Source organism: Triturus cristatus, chromosome 1_2, assembly GCF_964204655.1.
Source record: "Triturus cristatus chromosome 1_2, aTriCri1.1, whole genome shotgun sequence".
NCBI lineage: Eukaryota > Metazoa > Chordata > Amphibia > Caudata > Salamandridae > Triturus > Triturus cristatus.
Window position 1 is genome coordinate 399,591,946 of NC_140580.1, and position 21,859 is coordinate 399,613,804.

The 21,859-nt window shown below is 41.3% G+C and overlaps 1 protein-coding gene across 2 annotated transcripts in view; it reads left to right on the plus strand.

Annotated features, from left to right (window-relative positions):
• The window catches only part of PAPSS2 (3'-phosphoadenosine 5'-phosphosulfate synthase 2), a 194,225-nt gene that overhangs the window by 122,681 nt on the left and 49,685 nt on the right, over nt 1-21,859 (plus strand). The window contains exons 5-8 of one of the 2 annotated variants that reach the window (XM_085605556.1): nt 4,497-4,615; nt 4,717-4,830; nt 12,191-12,302; nt 16,122-16,166. In XM_085605556.1, the coding sequence (XP_085461682.1) occupies nt 4,497-4,615; nt 4,717-4,830; nt 12,191-12,302; nt 16,122-16,166 (390 nt within the window). The remainder of the gene's footprint in view (nt 1-4,496; nt 4,616-4,716; nt 4,831-12,190; nt 12,303-16,121; nt 16,167-21,859) is intronic. The other variant, XM_085605564.1, reaches the window with a different exon arrangement.

Genomic DNA, 21,859 nt, shown 5'->3' on the forward strand with positions numbered 1-21,859 from the left:
AGTAAATGCCAGTGCAGATTGGTGAGGCTTGAAATCTTACTCCTTTTGATCCCAGCTTGAAATTCTTACCCTATTGTCGTTTCCATGCTTAATATTCCTGCACTCTTTTCAGAAGCAATTCCTACATGAGAAATTAAACAAACTGAGATACTCAATGCCATATAAAATCTGCCAGAGTAATCAACTCTACCAAAATAGGCGGTAGATTACCGAAAATTCCAGTAGTCTACTGCAAAAACTCTGCTATCTGCTGAATATTTGACTGATCAATACTGCGTTTTTAGGTATCAGCTGCACAGCGCTTGCGCTGTGCTTGAGAAATCTACTATTTTTTTTAATAAACTTAAAGGGAATTTACATCCCGCCTCCTCTCTTTCCTCGCTTCTCATTGGTTCCTGTGGGTGCAACTTACCTTTCTTCCATTTCTATTGGCTGTAGCATAATTTCCTGCATTTACCAATGATTGTTCCTCATCTGCGTCTCTCATGAGTTTCCCGCCACCGAAATACCGTTAACATCCGCTTTGGTGGAACTATATTTTCATAAAGTTTTGCCTTTTACTCGTGCAGCATATTTATATAACAATTTATCACCGGTAAGATTAAGTTATTTGCATAGAATCACAGGCTGTTGCAGAGCCGCCGAGACTCGAACTGGGATCCCCATCTCTCGAGTCATCGGCTCTGGCCTCTGCATCACATCCTCTCCACTCCCGTGTCATCTGTCAGGGAGCTCTTTCCTTTTCCCTGAGATGACTGATGAAAACAGCTCTTTATTCATTACTGTTGTTTTACCAATGCTTGTTACTTTTAGGTCTCGCCTTCCAGACAGCACAAGCTGTCTGGTTGCAAAAGACCTAAAGTGAATTTACAGTAGGTTTATAGCCAGCCATTGGTTGATTTTAGAGTCACTCTTATTTGCTTGCTACTTATTCAATTGCTTGCCTTCCGCTTCTTGTGTTTGTAGCTCTCCTGGAGCATAGCCTCTTACCAACCTTTTGATTGTTTGACTTGTATCTTCCCACTGCTCAGTGTGTGTGTTTTCCAGCTCTCTCTCCCTTTTGGCTCTCCACTGGCAAATACCAACCCAGGGAGGTTCCTCCACTTGGGCGGAGGAGCATCACCCCATAAGCCCCAGAGCAAAAAAATAAAATGATAATAAAGTTAATTTATTACCGTTTTATTGTTCAGCCATCCACCCTGAAGTAAGAGGAAGGACAGGGCAAAGCCAGCGCTGCCGAGTGACAGCAGCAGAGAGCTATGCGCTTTCAAATGTGCATGCATCTTTGGCTGGCCGTCTTGGGCTGGCCAGCCAGGCACGCGCATTTTAAAGTCCTCTAACCCAGCAGTCTTAGACAGCTGGGTTAGAGAACTCGCAGGTCTCCAGCGCTCTCAGGAGCACTGGGAGAGTCCACTCTATCCAATCCTGTTGCTGCTTTCATGCTGTGAAATCAGCGCTGGGATTGGGTAGTGTAGTTTCCTGCTTCCGGGGCTTCCAGGAGACGCTGGTGGGAGGAAGACGTTGCACTGAGAGGAAAGGAACAAGATATGTTTCTTTTATTATTTTTTGTTGTTGTGCCCCCACCCTCCACACTCGGTACATGCCACCCGCCACTGTACCAACCCACCCCATCTCGTGTTGCTCTCTACCATGTGTGCTGCTTTTCCCATCCTCCACCCACCGTCTCTGCCATACTTTTCCCTCTCCTCTGGGGCCTTTTTTTTGTATTTTGCACTTTCACGCTACAAAAAATACTTGTTTATTTACCAATGCAATTGAAGTATACCTTCTTGGATCAGTAAACAAACAAGCATTGGCATAGCCAATAGGTCTCGCCTTTTAGATCTTATAAGTGTTTAGTTATGCAGCACAATATCCTTGGTGCAACAACATCAACTGTTGCATGACTAAACACTTATAAGGTTCCAAAGGCGAGACCTATTGGCTATGCCAATGCTTGTTTAAAGTTAAGCACTAAGCTGGATCCATCCATAAGACATGCACAAAAGAGATCTTCTCATGTTCTTGTTTCACAAATCTGGAAAGCTTTCAAGATCCAAGTCAAAGGGTTGCAGATAGACATTATATATGGAAGAACCGTGTTTCTAAGGGTGTAATTTCTGAGCCTACAGTGCACCAATGACAAGCTGTTTCTAAAGTAAGTCTCTCTTAATTTAAAACCACTTTACCAAATACTGATGTTTTACTACCAAACCCAAAAATCTGACATTTAAACCTCTCTGAAACTCAAGCTTGCTTAAGTCATTGCATCAGAGTAAGAATTCTGTCAGTCTTTATTCTTCCGTCCTTCTCACTTCTCAGAAAGCTTATTTGGTAAGGGAAGGGGCCACGTCAAAGGCTTTGGAGGTGCAAAGCTTTCCAGGTCCCATTGAACACAAGGAAAGCGACTAGTAGTGAATTAAAGCTGATAGTTCATCCTTGGACAGGTTTGATATTTTCCCAAACCTTTTTAAGCAGGCCCATTAACATATGAATGGCTTCTTTAAAGAGGGTGTTGTGGATCATTTATTTGAAATATTTGTATACTTAATCTAGCTTGGACCTAAGCCCAAGGAGAAGGAGAACACTTTACAGACTCATGACCCACCGCACATAGAAATCCAGAGCATGTAAGGGCCATTTGAGACAAGATTATGAAAATCAATATATGATGTAGAGAAAGAGACAACCTATTTTGGCAACACTAGACAGCACACTGAATAATTTTGTTTTCACTTATTTATGTTGCATACTTTCATATTAGAGCAAGAAGAATTCATGTTGTATGTTATACATTGAGAGATATAGACTTTAGGGGAGACTTACATGACTTATTTTTCACTGGTAACTTCACTATTCCATATACATGTCTTAAAAATTGGCGCTGTCATATTGAAGAACAGAATTTATACTTTGAATAATTCTCAAGCGATGTGTCAACATGTCTGACTGTTCTGGTTTTGACGGTACTAGCTAGCAAAAGATTTACAAGAAAAAAATACAAGTTTAAATATAGCAGAAGACGGTGAGGGCATCCACTATACAAGCGGGTAGGAAGTGGGCTTTCACAATTGGACTTGACTGATGCAAAATGATAGTGAGGTGTCAAAAAAGGGATGGTAGAATGTTCATAATATGTTTTTTGGCTTAATTCACAAAGAAATTAGTAACTGAGACGTATGCCTAACTAAATTGTTTTGTAAAGTTACTCACTCTTTGTGATAAAAAAAATCCAATGTACCATGGACATAAATCCACCAAAATTTTAGATTTCCATGAGAAGGCCTAGCTCTAATTTGGCTGATTGGCCTCTGGTTTATGGTTGGTTTTAAGGTGCAAAGCAATCTTGCTTTTTTCTTATTTCCTTCACGAGGAAAATTGTTTAACCGCAGAACAGACCTTTTTTCCTATTCTCCCAGGAAACTCAGGGACATTTTTGCACGCGTACTCCATCTATTTTAGTACTAAAGTTGAGTGCAGCAACTAGATGGGAAAAACATCATCTTGAAGGTGTCTGACTTTGTAGTTGTTTATCACCTTCCCAATGGCCCCCCTTTTAATTTCTCATGGAACACCCATACTCCTCCCCTAACCTTAAAGTATTACTGTGGAATGCAGTAGTCGCTGGTGTGGGGAGCAGAGTGATGGGCGGGGGTGGGGGGTACGACGGGGAGGCGGGTAAAACAAATAAACATTAAAAATACAAATAGCTTACCTTCCGCCTGCCTCCAGATGCTCTTTTCTGCGTCCTCGCTGCTGCGCAGTCTCCTGCTTCCGCCCTTCTACAACATGAAACCAACCAATCCTGGAGCTGTGCTGCAGCTGCAGGATTGGTTGGAGCAGGCTAACACAGTGCTCATTTTGAGGCTGGGTGTCAGCGGCTGCAATCCCTAGGCTGTTTCTCAGCCTTGGGATTGCAGGCTCTGAAGTGTGCAGGTCAAATTGGTCAGCTGTAGGCAGCTGGCCAATCTGACATGCGCACTGGTGCAATTGCACTAATCAGCCCCGCCCCCTGCCATCACGCTGTAACAGCGCAAGCCTAGGACACATTAATAAAATGGCATTTATTACCACTTTATTAATGTGTGTGCCTGCTGCACTCGCAGCAGGCGGGGCAATGCTCCTCCGCCATAATGGAGGAGCTGCCGCTGGTGGAACGTACACCATCCTTGTAGATGTACCACAGTTGTTAACTTTTCCCTTTGTGCTAGCTGATGGAACCTAAGTGAAATTGAAGTGGTGAAATGAGTGTTGTGAATCGGTCCCTTTTTTCAGGATTTCCCCTGGAGGGTGCAACCACTAACGTCAGCCCCTGTACAATGATATTTTGGGGCCTTTTGTTGTCATGTGGCACTGCCTTGGAGTTGCTGCAGGATCCAAACTGCTATATTACAGTAGTGCATGGCTATGCAAAGCATGTGCCTCTGCTCTGACTGGCTTCAGATGACAAGGGCTGCAGGCAGTGTATCAGTTTTGTTGTTTTTCTTGACTCACAGGTTTCACTGGGATTGATGCGCAGTATGAAAAACCCCAGTCCCCAGAGCTAGTACTGAAAACAAACGTTCATTCTGTCAGTGAGTGCATCCAGCAGGTGGTGGGACTTCTGCAGGAACAGGTACATGCCGAATAACCCGCCTGTCAATCAATGTTTCTGATATTCCATGTACTTTTTGTCTTGGGAGCAACCGCGATTAACTTACACCCATGTTCCCATAGGCCATCGTTCCCACCGCTGCTGTGACCGAAGTTCAGGAACTCTTTGTGCCGGAGAACAAGCTGGAAGATGTACGAGCGGAGGCTGAGAAGTTACCCACACTGATAATAACAACGGTAGGATACTGAAAGCATTAGAAGAATATGGACCTTGCAAGCAAATTATTTTTTAACCTCTTCAGTGCCCATGACGAGATAGTCTCATCATGGAGCACGGTCGCGCTGTGCCCATGACGAGACTATCTCGTCATGAACCCCACCCACTAATGTAACGCCCGGCACAGGAGGGGGAAAGGGCGTGGCACAGAAGGGGTTAAATTAGAGGAAAGAACTATATACACTGGTATGTAATTTTATATTCAGTAAGGTGAACTGGGCTGTTTGGAATATTGACCTAGGGAGAAGACTGTGCCAAAAATAAAGCATTATTATGCTATTTTATTATTTGTTATGCAAGCCAACCAGCTATGTCTTGCTACCATTGGTTAAAAGCTTGCTCCATGTCTTAGAGCTTCAGACACCAAAGGTGTTAAAGTTGGTTGATCTTGTAAGTGGCCACTTCACTTAGCCTGGATAGTTTAACAGTATATTGGGGGCTTTTGAAAGGTCAGTGCAGGAGCTTCACAGGTGTGTGTCATAGCCAGGGTTATTTATCAGATGCTTGTACTTCATTTTTTCTGTTCAAATCTTCATGCTGGTATACGCATACTACTTTTTTACTAGTGAACCGTAAATGTGATTTTGAAAAGTCATTTTTCATGCAGGTAGAATGTGATGCAGGTTGCGCTTCGGGTTGCCTGCGGGACCCTTAGATCGAATCTGCCCTTGTGAAGCAGCCAAGAGAAAATGTCTAACAATAAGCCTCCTGGTTGAGGGACCCTGGGACAACCAACGGCAGATCTTAAGGCTTTTGGACTCTTTATCATTTTTGCCAGCCATTGCTGTGTATAGAGTGAATTGTGAGTTTAATACACCCAGTGACTCTCATTAGCCAGTCAGTGGTGGCAGTTTATTTTTCCATGACTTCTATAGAAGCAAAATGTGGATTCAATGATTTGTAGGGCTTGTGTGGCAGAAAGCCATCACTTAAACAGGCCTCGATCACAATTGAGTTTGTATTTCTGTGTTCAGCTCAACCAGGATTTTGCTTCCAAATTGGGATTACAATGGGGGTGCAACTAGCAGGCGCTTGCTCCCAATTTGCAGCAGTTGAAACCTGGTGCAAATCACTGTATCAAATAGCACACTTGCACTGTTTGTGTTCATTAGAATGGAAACCAACATGAACTATTAGTCTGTTATTCCCCACTTCAAGGCGTCTAACACATTAGCTCCTGCTAACTTGCATAACCCAGGCAGTCACAAAGCAGCTAAATCTGGATCTGATCCATAGTAGGGAAGCTGAAAGATATGAGATTTCAATGGCGTCATCACAGATCTAATAGCATAAAAGAGCGGTTGTAGGTACTTAATTGCTGGCCTTTTCTAAAGATGGCATAACAACAAAACATTGGGCAAGGTTTAATACAACCGATCATGATAAGTAGGCATGTGCAACATTCTTTTATTCAGCAGAGTTTTGTGAAGTTCCAAATTTTCACCCTCTGCAGAGGTTTCCAATTTCCTGATTTATCCTGTTTTTTTGGTTTCTCTGTAGATAGAAACCCTCCTCCTTCCACCCTCCCTTGTTCCCTGATCATAGTAAAATGTCTGCAATCACCTAAGGGAACCCTAATGACGGGTGCACTGAGGGCAATTGTGATAGGCCTTCCACCTACGCTTCGGATGAACCCAATGATTATTGAAAATTCAATCTAGAAAATGTTCACCAACATTTCCATTCATTAAAAAACGGGGAATACAAAAGGGCCCCTTTAATCAGCAACCATTGGACTTGATTTACAATAAAAAGCCAGAACGCATCAAACCTAAGCCCAGTTTCTGCATTCCAAAACTACACTAATCTGACCACCAACCAATTCCTCATTATAGGAGTTGATTGGTCGACCAGCAGGCACAAATGGAATCTCTCCATCCCAGATTAAGTTGCCCAATGCTTAACTTGTAAAAAGAAAAAATGTCGGGCCCAAAGTTTTCCTCAGAAACATGCGAACAGCACTAGCCCATGACTAATAGCCACCCTGGCGGTTGCAAATGTTATTTTCTAGAATGACATCTAAAGCCACTCCTTTTAGCTGAAGGTGACATTTTCCTGACTGTTTTTAACAGGTCCTTAGAGTGTGGTATTTTCCCAGACATATGGAAGGTAGCCATAGTGATTCCTCTGCTATAGAAGCCCACCCGGGTAGTCAATCACATGAACAATCTTAAATCCATCTCCTTGTTGCCTTACATTGGCAAACGTCTGGAAAAAGTGTCCGCTTTGGGACTGTGCAGAATCGAACCACCTAATGGACAGGCAACAAGTGCGCTACTGTCTCAGTCATAGAGTTGAGCTGGTGGTCCTATCCGTTCTGTCTGCACCATCTCCTTGATGAATGATAAACTGGCATGTTAGTCATCTTAGACTTGCTGAATGCATTTCATATAATTGGCCACAGCATTCTGCTTCACACTCTGGAGGTAACAGGCATCACTGTTATGGTTTTGTAGAGGATAACATCTTTCATTTCAGGCAGATTGCAAGTTATCACTCCTCCCCTGTACTCTTCAAAGGTTTACAACATTAGGTGTGGCATCCCGTAAGGGTCACTCCTCTTGTTCTTTATGTTCAAAATGTACCTGCGGCCCTGGATGAAGTGCTCCACCAAGCAGGGGTTTGTTTTTACATATAGGCTAGTGATACTTCACTTTTTTTACAACTAGTTATCAAACGTTTCTCCATCAAAAGACATGACCATTGTCGGGTCATGGATGGCCATAAAATTCTGAAGATGCAGCCGGCCAAATCTGGGATCCTAATTTCCTCAGCTTCATTGGTAGTAGAATGGGATATAAGCTTAAGACCAGATATATTGGACAGTTCTTCAAAACCTTAAACAGTGTTGCCGAACGTATACATTATTTGGACAGAATGCGGTCCCTGGAAGCCCAATCCATAAATGTGGGCCGCACCTGCTTCACCCGCTTTCGCCTTAGGATCCTCGCTTCAATTGATCCTTCTTTGCAGACCTCAGTAGTGAACAGTATCATTTAATCTCTTCTTGACTATGCTAATTCAATCGACCTTGACTCTCTAGGCAAAATCTTACGTTGACCGCAAAGTGTAGAGAAGCTACTACACAAGTGCTTCCAAAAAGATCGCATATGCCACCAGTACTGTGATCGCTGCATTGGCTTCTCATTCACACCCAAGAAGCCTTTCTTTAAGGCCTGAACAATTGAACATTAAGCCCTACGATCAGATCACCCCCCTTTCATGCAAATACATTTTCCATCTATCAACCGTCGTGCTTCTTCGGATTAGCAAAACAATTCTTGCTTGCCATTACGGGACGAGAATGGTCATTTATGGAGATGTGCTTTTTCTACATTAGTGACCAAACTGTGGAACTTTGATTTTGCAGATGAAAACAAATCCATTTTATTTTTGACACAAGCTTCAAACCTGGCTTTAAAAAAATAAATTCTGTTTTTTCCCCATCACTGTTAGGTGTTAAAGGTTGTTGCTTACTAAAGTGCCAAGAAGCATCTACGTAAGAATTCGAACACATCATTGTGTGGAGACCAGTTTAGAATCTTTCTTAATCTAGGAAACACCAGTGTTTCTTAAGGTTTAGTTTCTGGGCCCCTTGAAAATTCGGTCCGTTCAAACTTCGCTTAGTAAGAAAATAAATTAAAGGGAACTTCGGGAAAAAAAAAGAAAAACAATACAGATAGGACAGCTGGAAAAATGGTTCAAACATTTTACAATGATCTCAAGTATTCTGTCAACGAAAGCCAAATTCATGTAAGTAACCATCAGTTTATTAGCAACGCTATGCTTGTCATCACATGCTAATGCCTTCTTACTGTGCTACTAGGTAATTTTATATTTTTATAGGATACTCTATATTTATAGTATTTCTTTATTATATATATATATATATATATATATATATATATATATATATATATATATATATATATATATAGTTCCAGACAAGACTCCTTCTGAAGTTCAAGCCCTTAGAGGGGTGGCGCGGAACCGGCGGAGAAAACCGGCAACCAATATTACACCAAACGGAGTTCCAGTCGCGCTCTCAGAACAAAATCACACCAGGAACTCACCGGAGTAAAGCAACCACGTTACGGCGGGTTTATGAAGTTAATAAACCCCCTTATGGTTGTTTTACTCCGGTGATTTCCAGGTGTGATTTTGTTCTGAGAGCGCGACTGGAACTCCGTTTAGTGTAATATATATATATATATTATCTACTGGCGGTCGCCAGTAGATAGTGATAGTTAGGACCGTGTTTCCATAGGAAATCCGCAACATTCTATTTGGAATAACTTTGGCGCCGATTGACGAATCCTCGCAAAATTCTCAAAATAGGTGGGGCGCTCCGCTCCGCTCCTTCCCTGAAAGTCTTGGGGGGATTCGTCAAGCGGGAGCTGAGAAAAAGGGGGGGTCCCAAAATGCATTTTCCCCATGCATTTTTCCATAGGACCTTTAGTCCGAGCTACAGCCCGAATGGCTGAACAGAATTACTTGAAATTTGGCAGAGAGGTAGCCCTCAGGTCAGGGATGTGCCTTTTGAAGGTCTCGTGTAAATCTGTTCAGTATTTCCTGAGAAAATAGCATTTAAATCAATATATATATCTATAGGCGCGCTCCGAGCGCGTACCGTAAGCTTACCGTACGCGCACGCCGCCGTGCACGAGCGCTACTCTGATTGGTTGTTAGATCTTAGTAAACGTTCGAATCGGTCGAAACCAGGAAGTGTCGGCCGCCATTTTGTCTCTCGCAGTCTGAGGGGCTGAAAAACAAAGGTGGAGAACGTGAAAAGGGGGCAGGGTGGACAGTTCCTGACCCCCTAGCCTTTGTCAGGGGGTCCCAGAAGGACCCCCAAGGGCAAAAACAAATTGTAATTTTTTTTTGAAAAATCGCGGAATGCGCGTAGCGTACGCGCACGGCGTAAACAGAAAAATTCCGCGAACTTCACGGGACGATTCCGCGACTACGGCAAAAAAAAAAAAAAAATACATAACTTAGCATTTAAAAAAACGTACAAATTCACTGAAAAAACCATAGGTTTCACACACGTTATAGTTAGGAATTAGCATTTAAAAAACCTTGCAAATTCACTTAAAAACCATAGGTTTCACACATGTTATAGTTAGTAGGACATTTCACTCGTGAAAAACCAATGAAATTCCCCCGTTATAGTTAGTGCAGGCAACTATAACTCACGCGACCGCAATCCTCTGCTGATGACGTCAGATATTACATCACTGTATTTAGACACTTATTTACCCATGTCTTCTTCCATTAATCTTTAGCTATACATATATTACAAATATTTATTTTTCAGAAAGACACATATGTAATCAGTGATGTAATATCTGACGTCATCAGCAGAGGATTGCGGTTGCGTGAGTTATAGTTGCCTGCACTAACTATAACGGGGGAATTTCATTGGTTTTTCACGAGTGAAATGTCCTACTAACTATAAAATGTGTGAAACCTATGGTTTTTTAAGTGTGTATATATATATATATATATATATATATATATATATATATATATATACACATATATATATACATTCACTGAAAAAACCATAGGTTTCACACATGTTATAGTTAGCGGAAATTTTACTGATAAAAAACCAATGAAATTCCCCCGTTATAGTTAGTGCAGGCAACTATAACTCACGCGACCGCAATCCTCTGCTGATGCTAATACTGTATTTAGACACTTATTTGCCCATGTCTTCTTCCATACATTTTTAGCTATACATATATTACAAATATTTTTTTTTCATAAAGACACATATGTCATCAGCAGAAGATTGCGGTCGCGTGAGTTATAGTTGCCTGCACTAACTATTACGGGGGAATTTCATTGGTTTTTTATCAGTAAAATTTCCGCTAACTATAACATGTGTGAAACCTATGGTTTTTTCAGTGAATTTGCAAGGTTTTTTAAATGCTAATTCCTAACTATAAAGTGTGTGAAACCTATGGTTTTTTCAGTGAATTTGTACGTTTTTTTAAATGCTAAGTTACTTTACGCCATTCGTGGCGTGCGCGCCCACTTAACGCAGTTCGTTCCGTGCGCGCACGGTGCGCTTCGCGCACCGTGCGCGCACAGTGAGCACGCGGTGCGCTTCGCGCACCGCGCGCCCACTTTACGCAGTTAGTGCCGTGCACGCACGGTGGGCACGCGGTGCGATGACAAAGCAAGAAAGCACGTCAACAAATCTGTTTCTGCTTTCCTCCGTGACTATGGTATGGGTGCCATTTACCACAACAACTTGCGTTATGACATGCAAGACATTTATAGAGGAGATGGTGTGCACTTCAATGATGAAGGGAACAGAGTCTTCCTCTTGAACCTTAGACTCTGCATCGGTACTTACTTGTAGGTACCACTAAAAAATCATTTCATAAACACAACGGCTCTTTTTAGAGCCCCCTAATATCTAAACACTTAAATCTGATTTTCATTTTTTTTTTTTTTTTTTTCTACCGTACGCTTACCGTAAGCTTACCGTACGCGTACCCCGTGATTTTTTTTAAAATCAATAAATGTTTTCTTTGTACTTTACAGTCCTTCTTTGACCCCCTCACAAATGTAAGGGGGTCTGTAACTCTCCTCATTGCCCCCTTTTCTTGTTTTCACTCTTTTTTTTCTGAGTGAAATACACAAAATGGCGGCCGCCGCTTCCTGGTTTCGGCCGATTCGAATGTTTACTAAGATCTAAGAGCCAATCAGAATCGCGCTCGCGCACGCCACCGTACGCTTACGGTAAGCGTACCGTAAGCGGGCTCAGATATATATATTGATTTAAAGGCTATTTTCTCAGAATCTACTGAACAGATTTACACCAAACCTACAAAAGGCACTTCCTTGACCTAGGGACTACCTCTCTGCCAAATTTCGAGTAATTCTGTTCAGCCGTTCGGGCTGTAGCTCGTTCTAAAGGTCCTATGGAAAAATGCATGGGGAAAACGCGTTTTGGGACCCCCCTTTTATCTCAGCCCCCGCTTGACGGATCCCCCCGAGACTTTCAGGGTAGGAGCGGAGCGTAGCGCCCCACCTATTTTGAGAAATTCGCGAGGATTCATCGACCGGCGCCAAAGTTATTCAAAATAGAATGTTGAGGTTTTCCTATGGAAAAGGGGTCCTAACTATAACTACCTACTGGCGACCGCCAGTAGGTAATATATACACATTTATATATATGTATAATATATCTATTATAGTGAACTGGTACTTTCTTTGTGTAATCCTTGTATAGTAATGCTGGAGCTCTTGTGCCAACTCTGCACAACAGCAGCATCCTTACAGATGTTTCTGCTCTTTTTGTAGCTGGATCTGCAGTGGGTTCAGGTGCTCAGTGAAGGATGGGCCACGCCTTTAAAGGGTTTCATGCGTGAGAGAGAGTACCTCCAAGTACTCCATTTTGATATCCTGCTAGAAGGTAAGATTTCCCGTTGCGCACACCTGTCCTAAGCACTTTCTAGGTTTTCAGTCTGAATAAAGATATTGAATCCTTTTTGATGTCTCCGAACTTTAATAGACCTGCTACATTTCTGAAAGTAGGTGAGCGGCTGTGATAAGTACATGCAATCCCACACCCAGTATCGCTCTCGAGAGGTTTCAGGATTAAGGCGAGGCAGGTTTTCATGAATTTGATATTTTGCCAGATAGTAACAGCTCACATGCACCTTTTGAATTCCTTTCAGGACACTTCCGTCTCTTGTCTGACAGAACAATGTTGCTAGTTTTCTGTTGTGAGCAAGAACAATTTATGATAATGGTGCAGCAGGTGATAAAGTTACACACACATTTCTCTCATCGTAAATCTCCTCTGCAAACTTTATATTTACTAAGGTGTTATTTTGGGGGACAGTGCATCAGTCTAAATTAACTTCTTTCTGGACAATATATTATTTTTTCTCTCTCTGTTTAATATATGCGCTCTGTGAGAGATTTTTCATATGTCTGCAGCGTCTGAGAGGATTTGCGGAGTGGCAGAAACTTCAGCGGGATGAATCAGATGTTCTGTCGGTCCATCTAAAAATTCTCTAGCCGCAAAATGGGTCTACGAGTGAGAGTGTCTTTAACAAATGCTGTTCTTTCAGTTAGACTCCAAGTGACAGGGTCACGTACAGTTTGTTTCACTGCAGACGTCTCTATTTAATGTAGGAAAAGTCTTTGTTCTTCTGATAGGGGCTTATTTACAAGCCCATTGTGCCACCGGTAAGTCACTTTTATTGACGCACCGGCAGCATAGTGGGCTTCTCCATATTTACAAGACCCTGTACAGTCACCGTGCGTGACTTTTCATGGGCTTTTAAATATGTTTCCCTATCAAGAATAACTTCACGCGAAAGGGTCATTCCATGGGTGTTCCCACGCAACATCCTTGGAACTGGACGCTTTCCCAGATTGTAAACATTTTATAAACCTGGGGAAAGCGTCAGAATCCTACGCCTTTCCAGGGGAGGCATAAGGAGGCGCAGCGAGGAGAAATACTTTTATTAATCCTCGTTTTTACCTCTTTCTATGCGTGCTGCATTCTGCAGCACGCATAGAAAGAGGAAAATGCCTTTAATGATTGCTTTTGGGTAGGAAGGTGTCCCTTCCTGCACAAAAACTATCATCCCCTCAGGGCAGGCACACTTGCGAAATGATGCAAGGGTCTCTGAGCTGGCGTACAGCTGCTGTTCGTGCACCGGCGCAGTGGACAAGCTCAGAAATATGCCGTAGCTTGTAGATATGGCTCATTCCTGCCCTTTTATTTTGATGAACGGCAGCGCAGCAGGAAGGCTTGCTGCACTGCTGTGCATCAACATATTGTAAATGAGGCCCATAGTTTATAGCCAGTGGCAGAGTGACATCTTGGCATCCCGTCACTACGGTCGATGCAGAAGAACATGGAGCGATACGACAAGCTTCCCATTTAGGATTTTATCTAATAGTGGGTTTGATTGTTCTTTTTTTTTTTTTATAAACTCATTTCAAAGCCGTTGGAACTGTGCTGATGCTGCAGGTGGGAGAAAGAGAACTACAATGATTGCTGATCCTGCTTGTATATTTTCAGAGGTTTTCATCTTGCTCTCATTTAAAAATGCGGACAAAGGATTCTCTTGTTCTATCACATAGCTCGTTGAAGCAGCACCTTAAAGCCGCAAAATATGGTATAATCAACAAGCATAAATAAATAAAATGGCAAATTAATTATTTTCAGTAGACTGCATTAACTAAAGCAAAATGGGAAAGCCTTAAAAACAGTGGCTAAAATCAGGAAGATACATTAATTCTAGCAGTACCGGCTGCATAAATGTACTGTGTTGCACTTCGATATTGCTTTCCTGACTCCTGTTGAAGCCCAGTAGTGCTTGTAAAGGATACGTAAAGGCCACTCGGAGAGCCAGGCAGGCCTACTATAGCAGCAGACTAATTAGCGTTCCCAATGAGAGTGAAATGTTTATAAGTGGTGATCACGTTGCTTCCGCTAGATTTAAGGTGCTGATTCTGCACAGGTGGAGTGAGCTGACAAGATTCCAAGACCTTTTACTAAATCGCAAACCCTATCTTTATCTAAAGTCACAAATGTTCCTGACAGACTAGTCTGTTCTGCCACTCCACTGGAGATCTGTCAAGCAAGAATCATGAAAATGTTGGAAAATCAAACAATGCTTACTTTTTGCATTGTTCTGTCCCTAAAAATCCACTGCGAGCAACAGTGGGTCCATGACAGACACTAAAACATTGAGTAAGTACAGACCTACATCCAATTTTCTTATATTGGCCAACATGATGGATCCGGCAGTTCTGCATCAGCTCTTGGAGCACGGAGAACAATGCCAGTTACTGGATGACTAACTTGGCTCTGAAGTTAGACGAAGCGATACTCATTCATATCAGTGAAGGTCTATCCTATTCCATTATGGAGTGAAATACTACTTCTTGTTTTGTCTTTGGCTTTTGATAGCATTCGTAAGAAGATATGGGATTCTAGATTTAAATTGGCTGAAGTCATTAAAGCAGTCTATGCGGAATCTTATTTTTTGTAGATTGTTCAAGAATTCAAAATGGACCAATTTCAATCTGACCCTGTTCAGATCCAAAGGTTTTCTTAATACTAAAGACCGCTAGAAGATGTGGTACTGTTGATGACTTAAACTTTAACATGACTATGAGTGAAATCAAAGTGTAGTATGAGGTGTGAGTAACAGTGGACGGAACATATTGCCATTTCTCTAACAGGGTAGATGACCGAAGTGCCAGAAATTGGAGGTCTTAATGGGATTATGTCAAATGTGTGTGTTTGGAATAATACAGTCATCTGCCCTGTTCCCAGTCCTTGTTCCTTATGCACTGGTCATGTGCTTCTGTGAGTTGTCTGAAATCTATGGGTATTGTTTAATTTGATTTAAGTTTTCATTCCTCAGGTTAGGAGTTTGGCAAACAAGAGGTTGGTACAGCTGTAGATGATTTAAAAGGCTAACACATACTCTTGGAATTTTGTAGTCTGCTGTGTTTAGGTATTCACGGCACAATGTTGGATATAATATAAAATGTACAGGTGCTGCTAGGAAAGATTGCATGAAATATTGCATGTGCAAGTGCTCACATACAAATATTGTCTCGCTTTGGAAAAAGGTGTCAAACATATTCATGGACCCAGAATAATGGCTTTTGGAACACATATACACCAAAACACAGATCCCACTAAAACGTACTTCTATTACTTAGTCATTTTAATTCCAGTTGACTTCAACCGTATAGCATTAAACGTTAACCGGATAGCATTAAACGTTTTAGTGCTCCACTGCTGACTTGCCCAACTCTCTGAATATTGATGCAAATTACTGGTTTACTCTTCCACCAGTACACCTTATCATGGAGGAACAGGTCTTTCAGCCCAGGCTACAACTCCCTGAAGCTCTAAAAGTGAAAACTATTATAAAGGAAGGGGCCATGTTATATCATGGACTTACAACAAAGCACTAAAGCAAATGGCAGTTACACAGTCTATGGGTCTCTAGTTTGTCAATGCTTTATTGCATGGCCTCTATTGTATTGCTTTTAAATTAAGAATTTCGAAATGTTTCCATTATGATGAACTGTTTTATTCTCAGTTGCTACAGAGTAATGGAGGAAGCAGGTGATTGATTATTTGTAACCTCATTTCATGTGCCCTTTTATGTACAATATAATCTTTGCATTCATACGCCTGTTCGAACTGTATTGAATTAACATGGTTATGTGCATGATAACTTTTTCTCAGATGTACAGTCCATTAGATCAGATACACCACTCCAAATTTCCAGTGGTGAGTTGATGTTCTCTTTTTCCTTCCTGATCACTTTTTTGGAGCCCTCCCCCTTACATTTCAAATCCCTCAAAAATCAGCGTGAGCCCTGTTTAATAAGGATTTTTTTTCCAGTCATCAACGGAAGGGGAAAAAGCCTTACTAAATAGGCTCTACGAGCTTCCCTAGAGCCTCGCCTCGAATATCTTGATACCAAAATCCAACACTGCCTATAACATACTTTAAATGTAAGATTTTAATAGAAACTGATTTGCACAATTACCTTTTCTGAAAATTAGATCCAAATCAATATGAGTACAGCCAGTGATCTGACAAAGCCAAGCTTTTGTTGTGCTCAATTTTTGGGTATTCGAGGAGATGCTTGTAACTCTTTAGGATGACGTCAACCAAAGAGATCATGCTTGATGATCATTCTGAACCCCAATCTTGCTCTGCATCCACCTGTAAAAACATGGCAGTGTCACACCCCAATGGAGGCACACGCCTGATGAGGGTTTCAATTAACTCTTCTCATATAATTATGTAAATGGACCTAATTTCTAATATGGAATTCATTTGGATATTTGCTGTGATCCATCTCATTCCAAAGCATATTTAATTATGAAAATAATATTTGGTGTTTGCAGTTTGTACACAGCCATTGGCTGTTTTGTTTAGCGATCCTTAAATGGTATCTGACTAAGCCGTTTTTTTTGTCATTTTGGACGTCCCCTGTAGGGACGTTTTTGGCTTATTTTGCAGATTATCTAAACCTTCCTATAAATATCAACAAATTGTCCTTAGTTACCATGCATTTGCTATAAATTATTTGATGTTCAATGATCATATCAGTTGGTATTCCAGAAATTTAGTGGATTGTGTTCAAATTCTAATATTATGCATTTCAACTGTGTTGCAGGCTAGGTTACCTAATCCATCATGTTTTTACCAAAATAGCATTTAAACTCTCACAGTATTTGTGGCGTCTGAGATTTCTTTACACACAGTATGTGTTCGGGTGAGTGCATGGTTATGATTGAAATGAGGCAGTCTAATGGAAACAGAAGCAGGACCCAACTACAAAATAATAAGAAAAAATATATAGATATAGATATACATATATTATTGCATAATGATGAATGGCTGTTAAATTGTCATAAGTGAAAAGAAGAGGATAACTTCTGTGCATGGAGATACACTCTTACTAAGCAAATGTACCTGCAATTAAAATAAGTCCTCACCAGAAGATCTTGTAATAGTTGTTGGTAGACAATTAGTTTTTTATATATAATGCTTAAACCCCACATTTGCTAAGCACTGTATATTAGAGGTGTGATTGATACCCAATTAATTGGTACTACATTTACTGACCTTTGAAGAAGGGTGCAAGGATGAGTTGGACTTACTGGGATTAAAATATGCATATATATGTGGTGAGAATTTAACTCATTGAGGTCTATGCACACATATTTGGGAACTGATTCCCAAAGTTAACGTGCGCTTATGAGTAAGTTTACACTTTGAAGTAAGTTTACTATTTTCCACATTCACAAACTCCAGGTATAAACTTACAAAAGAATAACTTCCAGGTCTCCTTCCCCTGAGTGTAGCAGTTGGTTTACTCTTGTGTGGTGGGTGGGTTCCCTCTCTAAAACCCCTCCTTCCTAAATCCCTTTTACTCTCCCACCCAATCCCATCCCCTTTTTGTAGCAAGTCTGCTCCTTCTTTAAGCCACACCCCTGTATGCCTCCCATAGTTACTACTAAAACCTATACCTACGTCTTCATAGACTCCACAGTGGGTGCGGAGAACTACGCAAACATAATGCACAGGCGTAAAACTCTTTGTAGTTTGTGAACTGCAATTTGTAGTACTTTTTGTAGTACTACAAAACGTACTAAAAAGTGCTGTTTGTAAACCAGGCCCATGGTGTGTATGTTAGAGTCTGGAGGCTGTGTTGAATAAGTGAGTTGTGTGAAGTCCATTACCAGAAGTGAATATGGGAGTTTAAATGCAAAAGAGGAAAAGAAGGACCAAATTTTCTACGTTGAAGTGTCCCTGAGGAAAAAATGCGAAGAATTTAGTAGGAAAGATGCTCCAGCATTCAGTTGCTGAGCCACTCATGACCAACACAGAAGTGACCTCAAGTTTCCAGCGCGTCACTTCCTCAGCTTCTAAAGGTCTCTCTGCACATTGTCCAAACCCCCCTGAAAGAATGGGCAGTCACATTGACCAGTTCTCTCACAGAGGTCAAGAATGACCTTGTTTCTCATCACAAGACACTTTATGTCTCATGTGGTAGATCATGTGGGGTCTCAAAAAGACATTTATTTTTTCTGAAATTGGAAAACATCTTTTCATTCATCACATTGCATTAATATAGTATCAGTTTATAAGCATTTAAATTTCAAGTGCTTGTACAAAGTTAACAGAAAGTAATGCATATTTGATGATTGGCATGAGCCATTGTTTGAGCAGAAAGACAATTTAGAGCCATCACTACTTTGTATTTCTAGAAGTACTGTGTATATATTTATATATATGAGAGAGATTTAACCAAATGGCATTAATTAAGCCATAGTGAGTTTCATTTGTTTTATTAATAAACTTGATATATAGCATGAGCACATCATACTGAATCGTGCTGTGCTGATGCGAGCAGATGATAAAATTACACAAATTCCTTGGTCGTAAAGAAGAATGCTGCTCGCCTTTCTGAAAGCGATCAGAGAAATGGTTTCTGAACTCGATCAGCTAGAAAAAGAGAAATTAACATATCTCATTAATATGCACATGGTTGGTCCAGGTCTGTAGAGGTACAGTCAGCAAAAAATGAAAAAAAGAGATCGATTGGCAGGAGACTAAGAGTAATTACCAGTGACACAGATCAATTCAAGCATTCCACCCATCACTTTTTTTTATTTTTCACTCCAGTGTGATAGGTTTGTTCAAATGTGGGTTGGGTGCAATAGTTCCTTGACTTTGGACTCAAGCGTCACCCCTTTGATAAAGTTTTAAAAGTCTGAAATAGTGTGGCGGTCGTACAGTCTCTTCTTAGAGGGGGCATTTGCTGTTGAAGCTGGGCTATTGCTTTTGGAGGAGGGACTATGCTGACTTGTATATGGTAGGTCACTGTTTGCGGTTTCATTGTCAGCAAAAACCTTAGGATTGCAACGCGACCCTGAGTAATTAGCAGTGAAAGCGCCAACGTAAGCTTTTCACCCATCACCTTCTCTATTTTCTTCAGAAGCATGTGCTGAGCAAACTGAATTTTCTCCAGCAGCCGTGTGTATGCAAGCAGATAGGAAAATCCTAGTCAGAAAGCAGGGTGCTGCTGTGTTTCTTGAAAGGGTGCAGAGAAGAGGGGTTCTGACTGTCAAGTTTGCCCAAAAATGACGACTAGTTTACAAATCTAATTGTTGTAAATCCTATACATGTTCTTCAGTGATTGTCATCATCAAAACATCCAAGTAGGCAAACCCACATTATATGTTGTTTGCCCAAAAAGCTAAATATTTCTATTATTTTAAAGAGCAGCCGGCGCTTTACTAACAAACTTAAAATCCAGTTACTCTTCGTTCTACGGAGTAGTAACTCCAGCTCAACCATATGCTTATATTTAATAAACGTAATAAATTTCTTCATTTAATTTTAAACGTTCTAATGCAGGCTAGTTTAGTAAATCAGTTTTGTTCTCCTTTTTGTGTTTGCAGGTTGGGCACATTTTTAGAATCTACACAGTTCTTTTGGTCAGCCAATCTGGATTTTGAAATGTGTATATGTGTTCTGTTGAACTCTCTTTGAAATGCACTGCCAAGTGGTCTTCTTTCAACATCTCTGCCTTTACATCTTTCTCCTTTTGCTTCTTTTCCCTTGTGGAATCCTCTGACATGGCACAGGGTCCGCGACCCTCAACATATCTCCATAAGGTATGCTCCGAAGGTTTTTGTGGTTGTGTACTGCTATCATTTAGGTTGGCATTAACTGGAGTGAGTTGCATGCACGTGTTTGAGGCTAAATTGCACTTTATTTCTCTGCCGAATTTAAAAGGCAATTTTCAGGGCACAGCACTGCATGATCATTTCACATAATTTGGGAATTATCCTACAGTTTTGACACTTTTATCATGAATACAAATAATTACATGCACTGCATATTTTCACGTTCTTACAGAATGCACAATTCTGCTCTGCCTCCCCACCAATATCTTTGCATTTGATCCCTAAAATCTCACCACACTAAAGTCACACATGCTTAGCATGAGAAATTCTTTTGAGATTGAGGTGTTCCATTTCTAAGAGTGATTGTGAGCATGCGGATTAACTCTCAGACGAAAGATGCATGGCAACACTTTCACGGTGTCCCATTGCAGTCGAGTGTGTGATGGGGACATTAGATTTAGTGCATTATATAGTTGGGTGTCTGAAATGTATGCCTGTTGTCTGGTCGGCCACTTATCTGCTGCCTCCTGCACTATACGGAAACGTATATGGATCTACAGTAGTATAGCATTGAAAATAAGTTCTTATTCTGCAACCATCTACTGACTCTTCTAGCACACGTGAACTACAGTCACTTGTACATGATCAACCACACTCTTTAGATAAGACCCAGTATACACAGCGACAGACAAACTCTCACTTCATCAGCCATGCTTACCTGCAGGGTCGGCTTTAGGGCAGTGCGACCGGTGCGGCCACACTGGGTGCTGACCTGTGGAGGGGGGAGCTGACCTCGGGGTTGGGAGGGTCTGTGTTTAGCATAGCGATATCTTATGATTGGAGAGATTAAGAGCAGTTTTGCCAGGAATCAGAGGAGGCGGTCATGTGGCGTGGGGGGGCGACAAAAGTGATTGTCGCACGGAGCGCCACCAGCGCTAAAGCCGACCCTGCTTATCTGCATCTAAGAGTGTCCGGGAAAACTTTTCTGCATCTGTGGGGAGAAAGGAGAGGGGTTTTTCCTATAATAGGAGAGCAAGAGCAACTGGCCAAGCAACCCATATCTGGGAGGAGGAAAGAGACCTGCAGGCCAAGCAAAATAGGTGTGAGGCAGCGGCGCGGGTAGGTAACAAGAAGAAATAAGTGCATTCCTGTAATAGTGTAGCTTTAAGGCATAGTCTGCAATTGAAGATAACAGGCTGTACATACTAGAAACATCTCAGCATTAACAAAGAAAAGATTGCTGAGCATCACACACATGTGCATTCCATCGTGCTTTGCCATGCGGTGCCTTCGACTTGTCAACGAAAACAATTAGAAAAGGCGAGGTGGCTGCTGGGATACAAACTGAAGGTCCGCAAAAGGCTGGCCCTGTAATTTGAGAGTCCAGTGGCTTGGGGCACTGGCTAGTTTTGAATTCTGTACATGTTTGAGAAATATCTCTACTGAACAAAGATTCTAATTACACAGTTAATCTGCCCTTACATCTGTGAGCACAGCCAAGGTTGGATGCCAATTCATTTCTTTTACTTTTTGTACCATAGGTCTGCGATTATTTGGATAAATAAAATGTTTTTAAAAAAAATTTAAATTAAAAACTCCCAAAAATGTAATCTTCCATATCAGAAACATATTCAATCATTCTCTACTCTTCATCAGGACAAAGGGTGTTGGAAGCAACGATTTTCTTTAACCCGGTCGAAAAACTTGCATCTTTTTTTGACAGAGGGCTCTTGTTGGCATCACAGGTGCATGGTTTTCAGTCAGAAAAGCAAA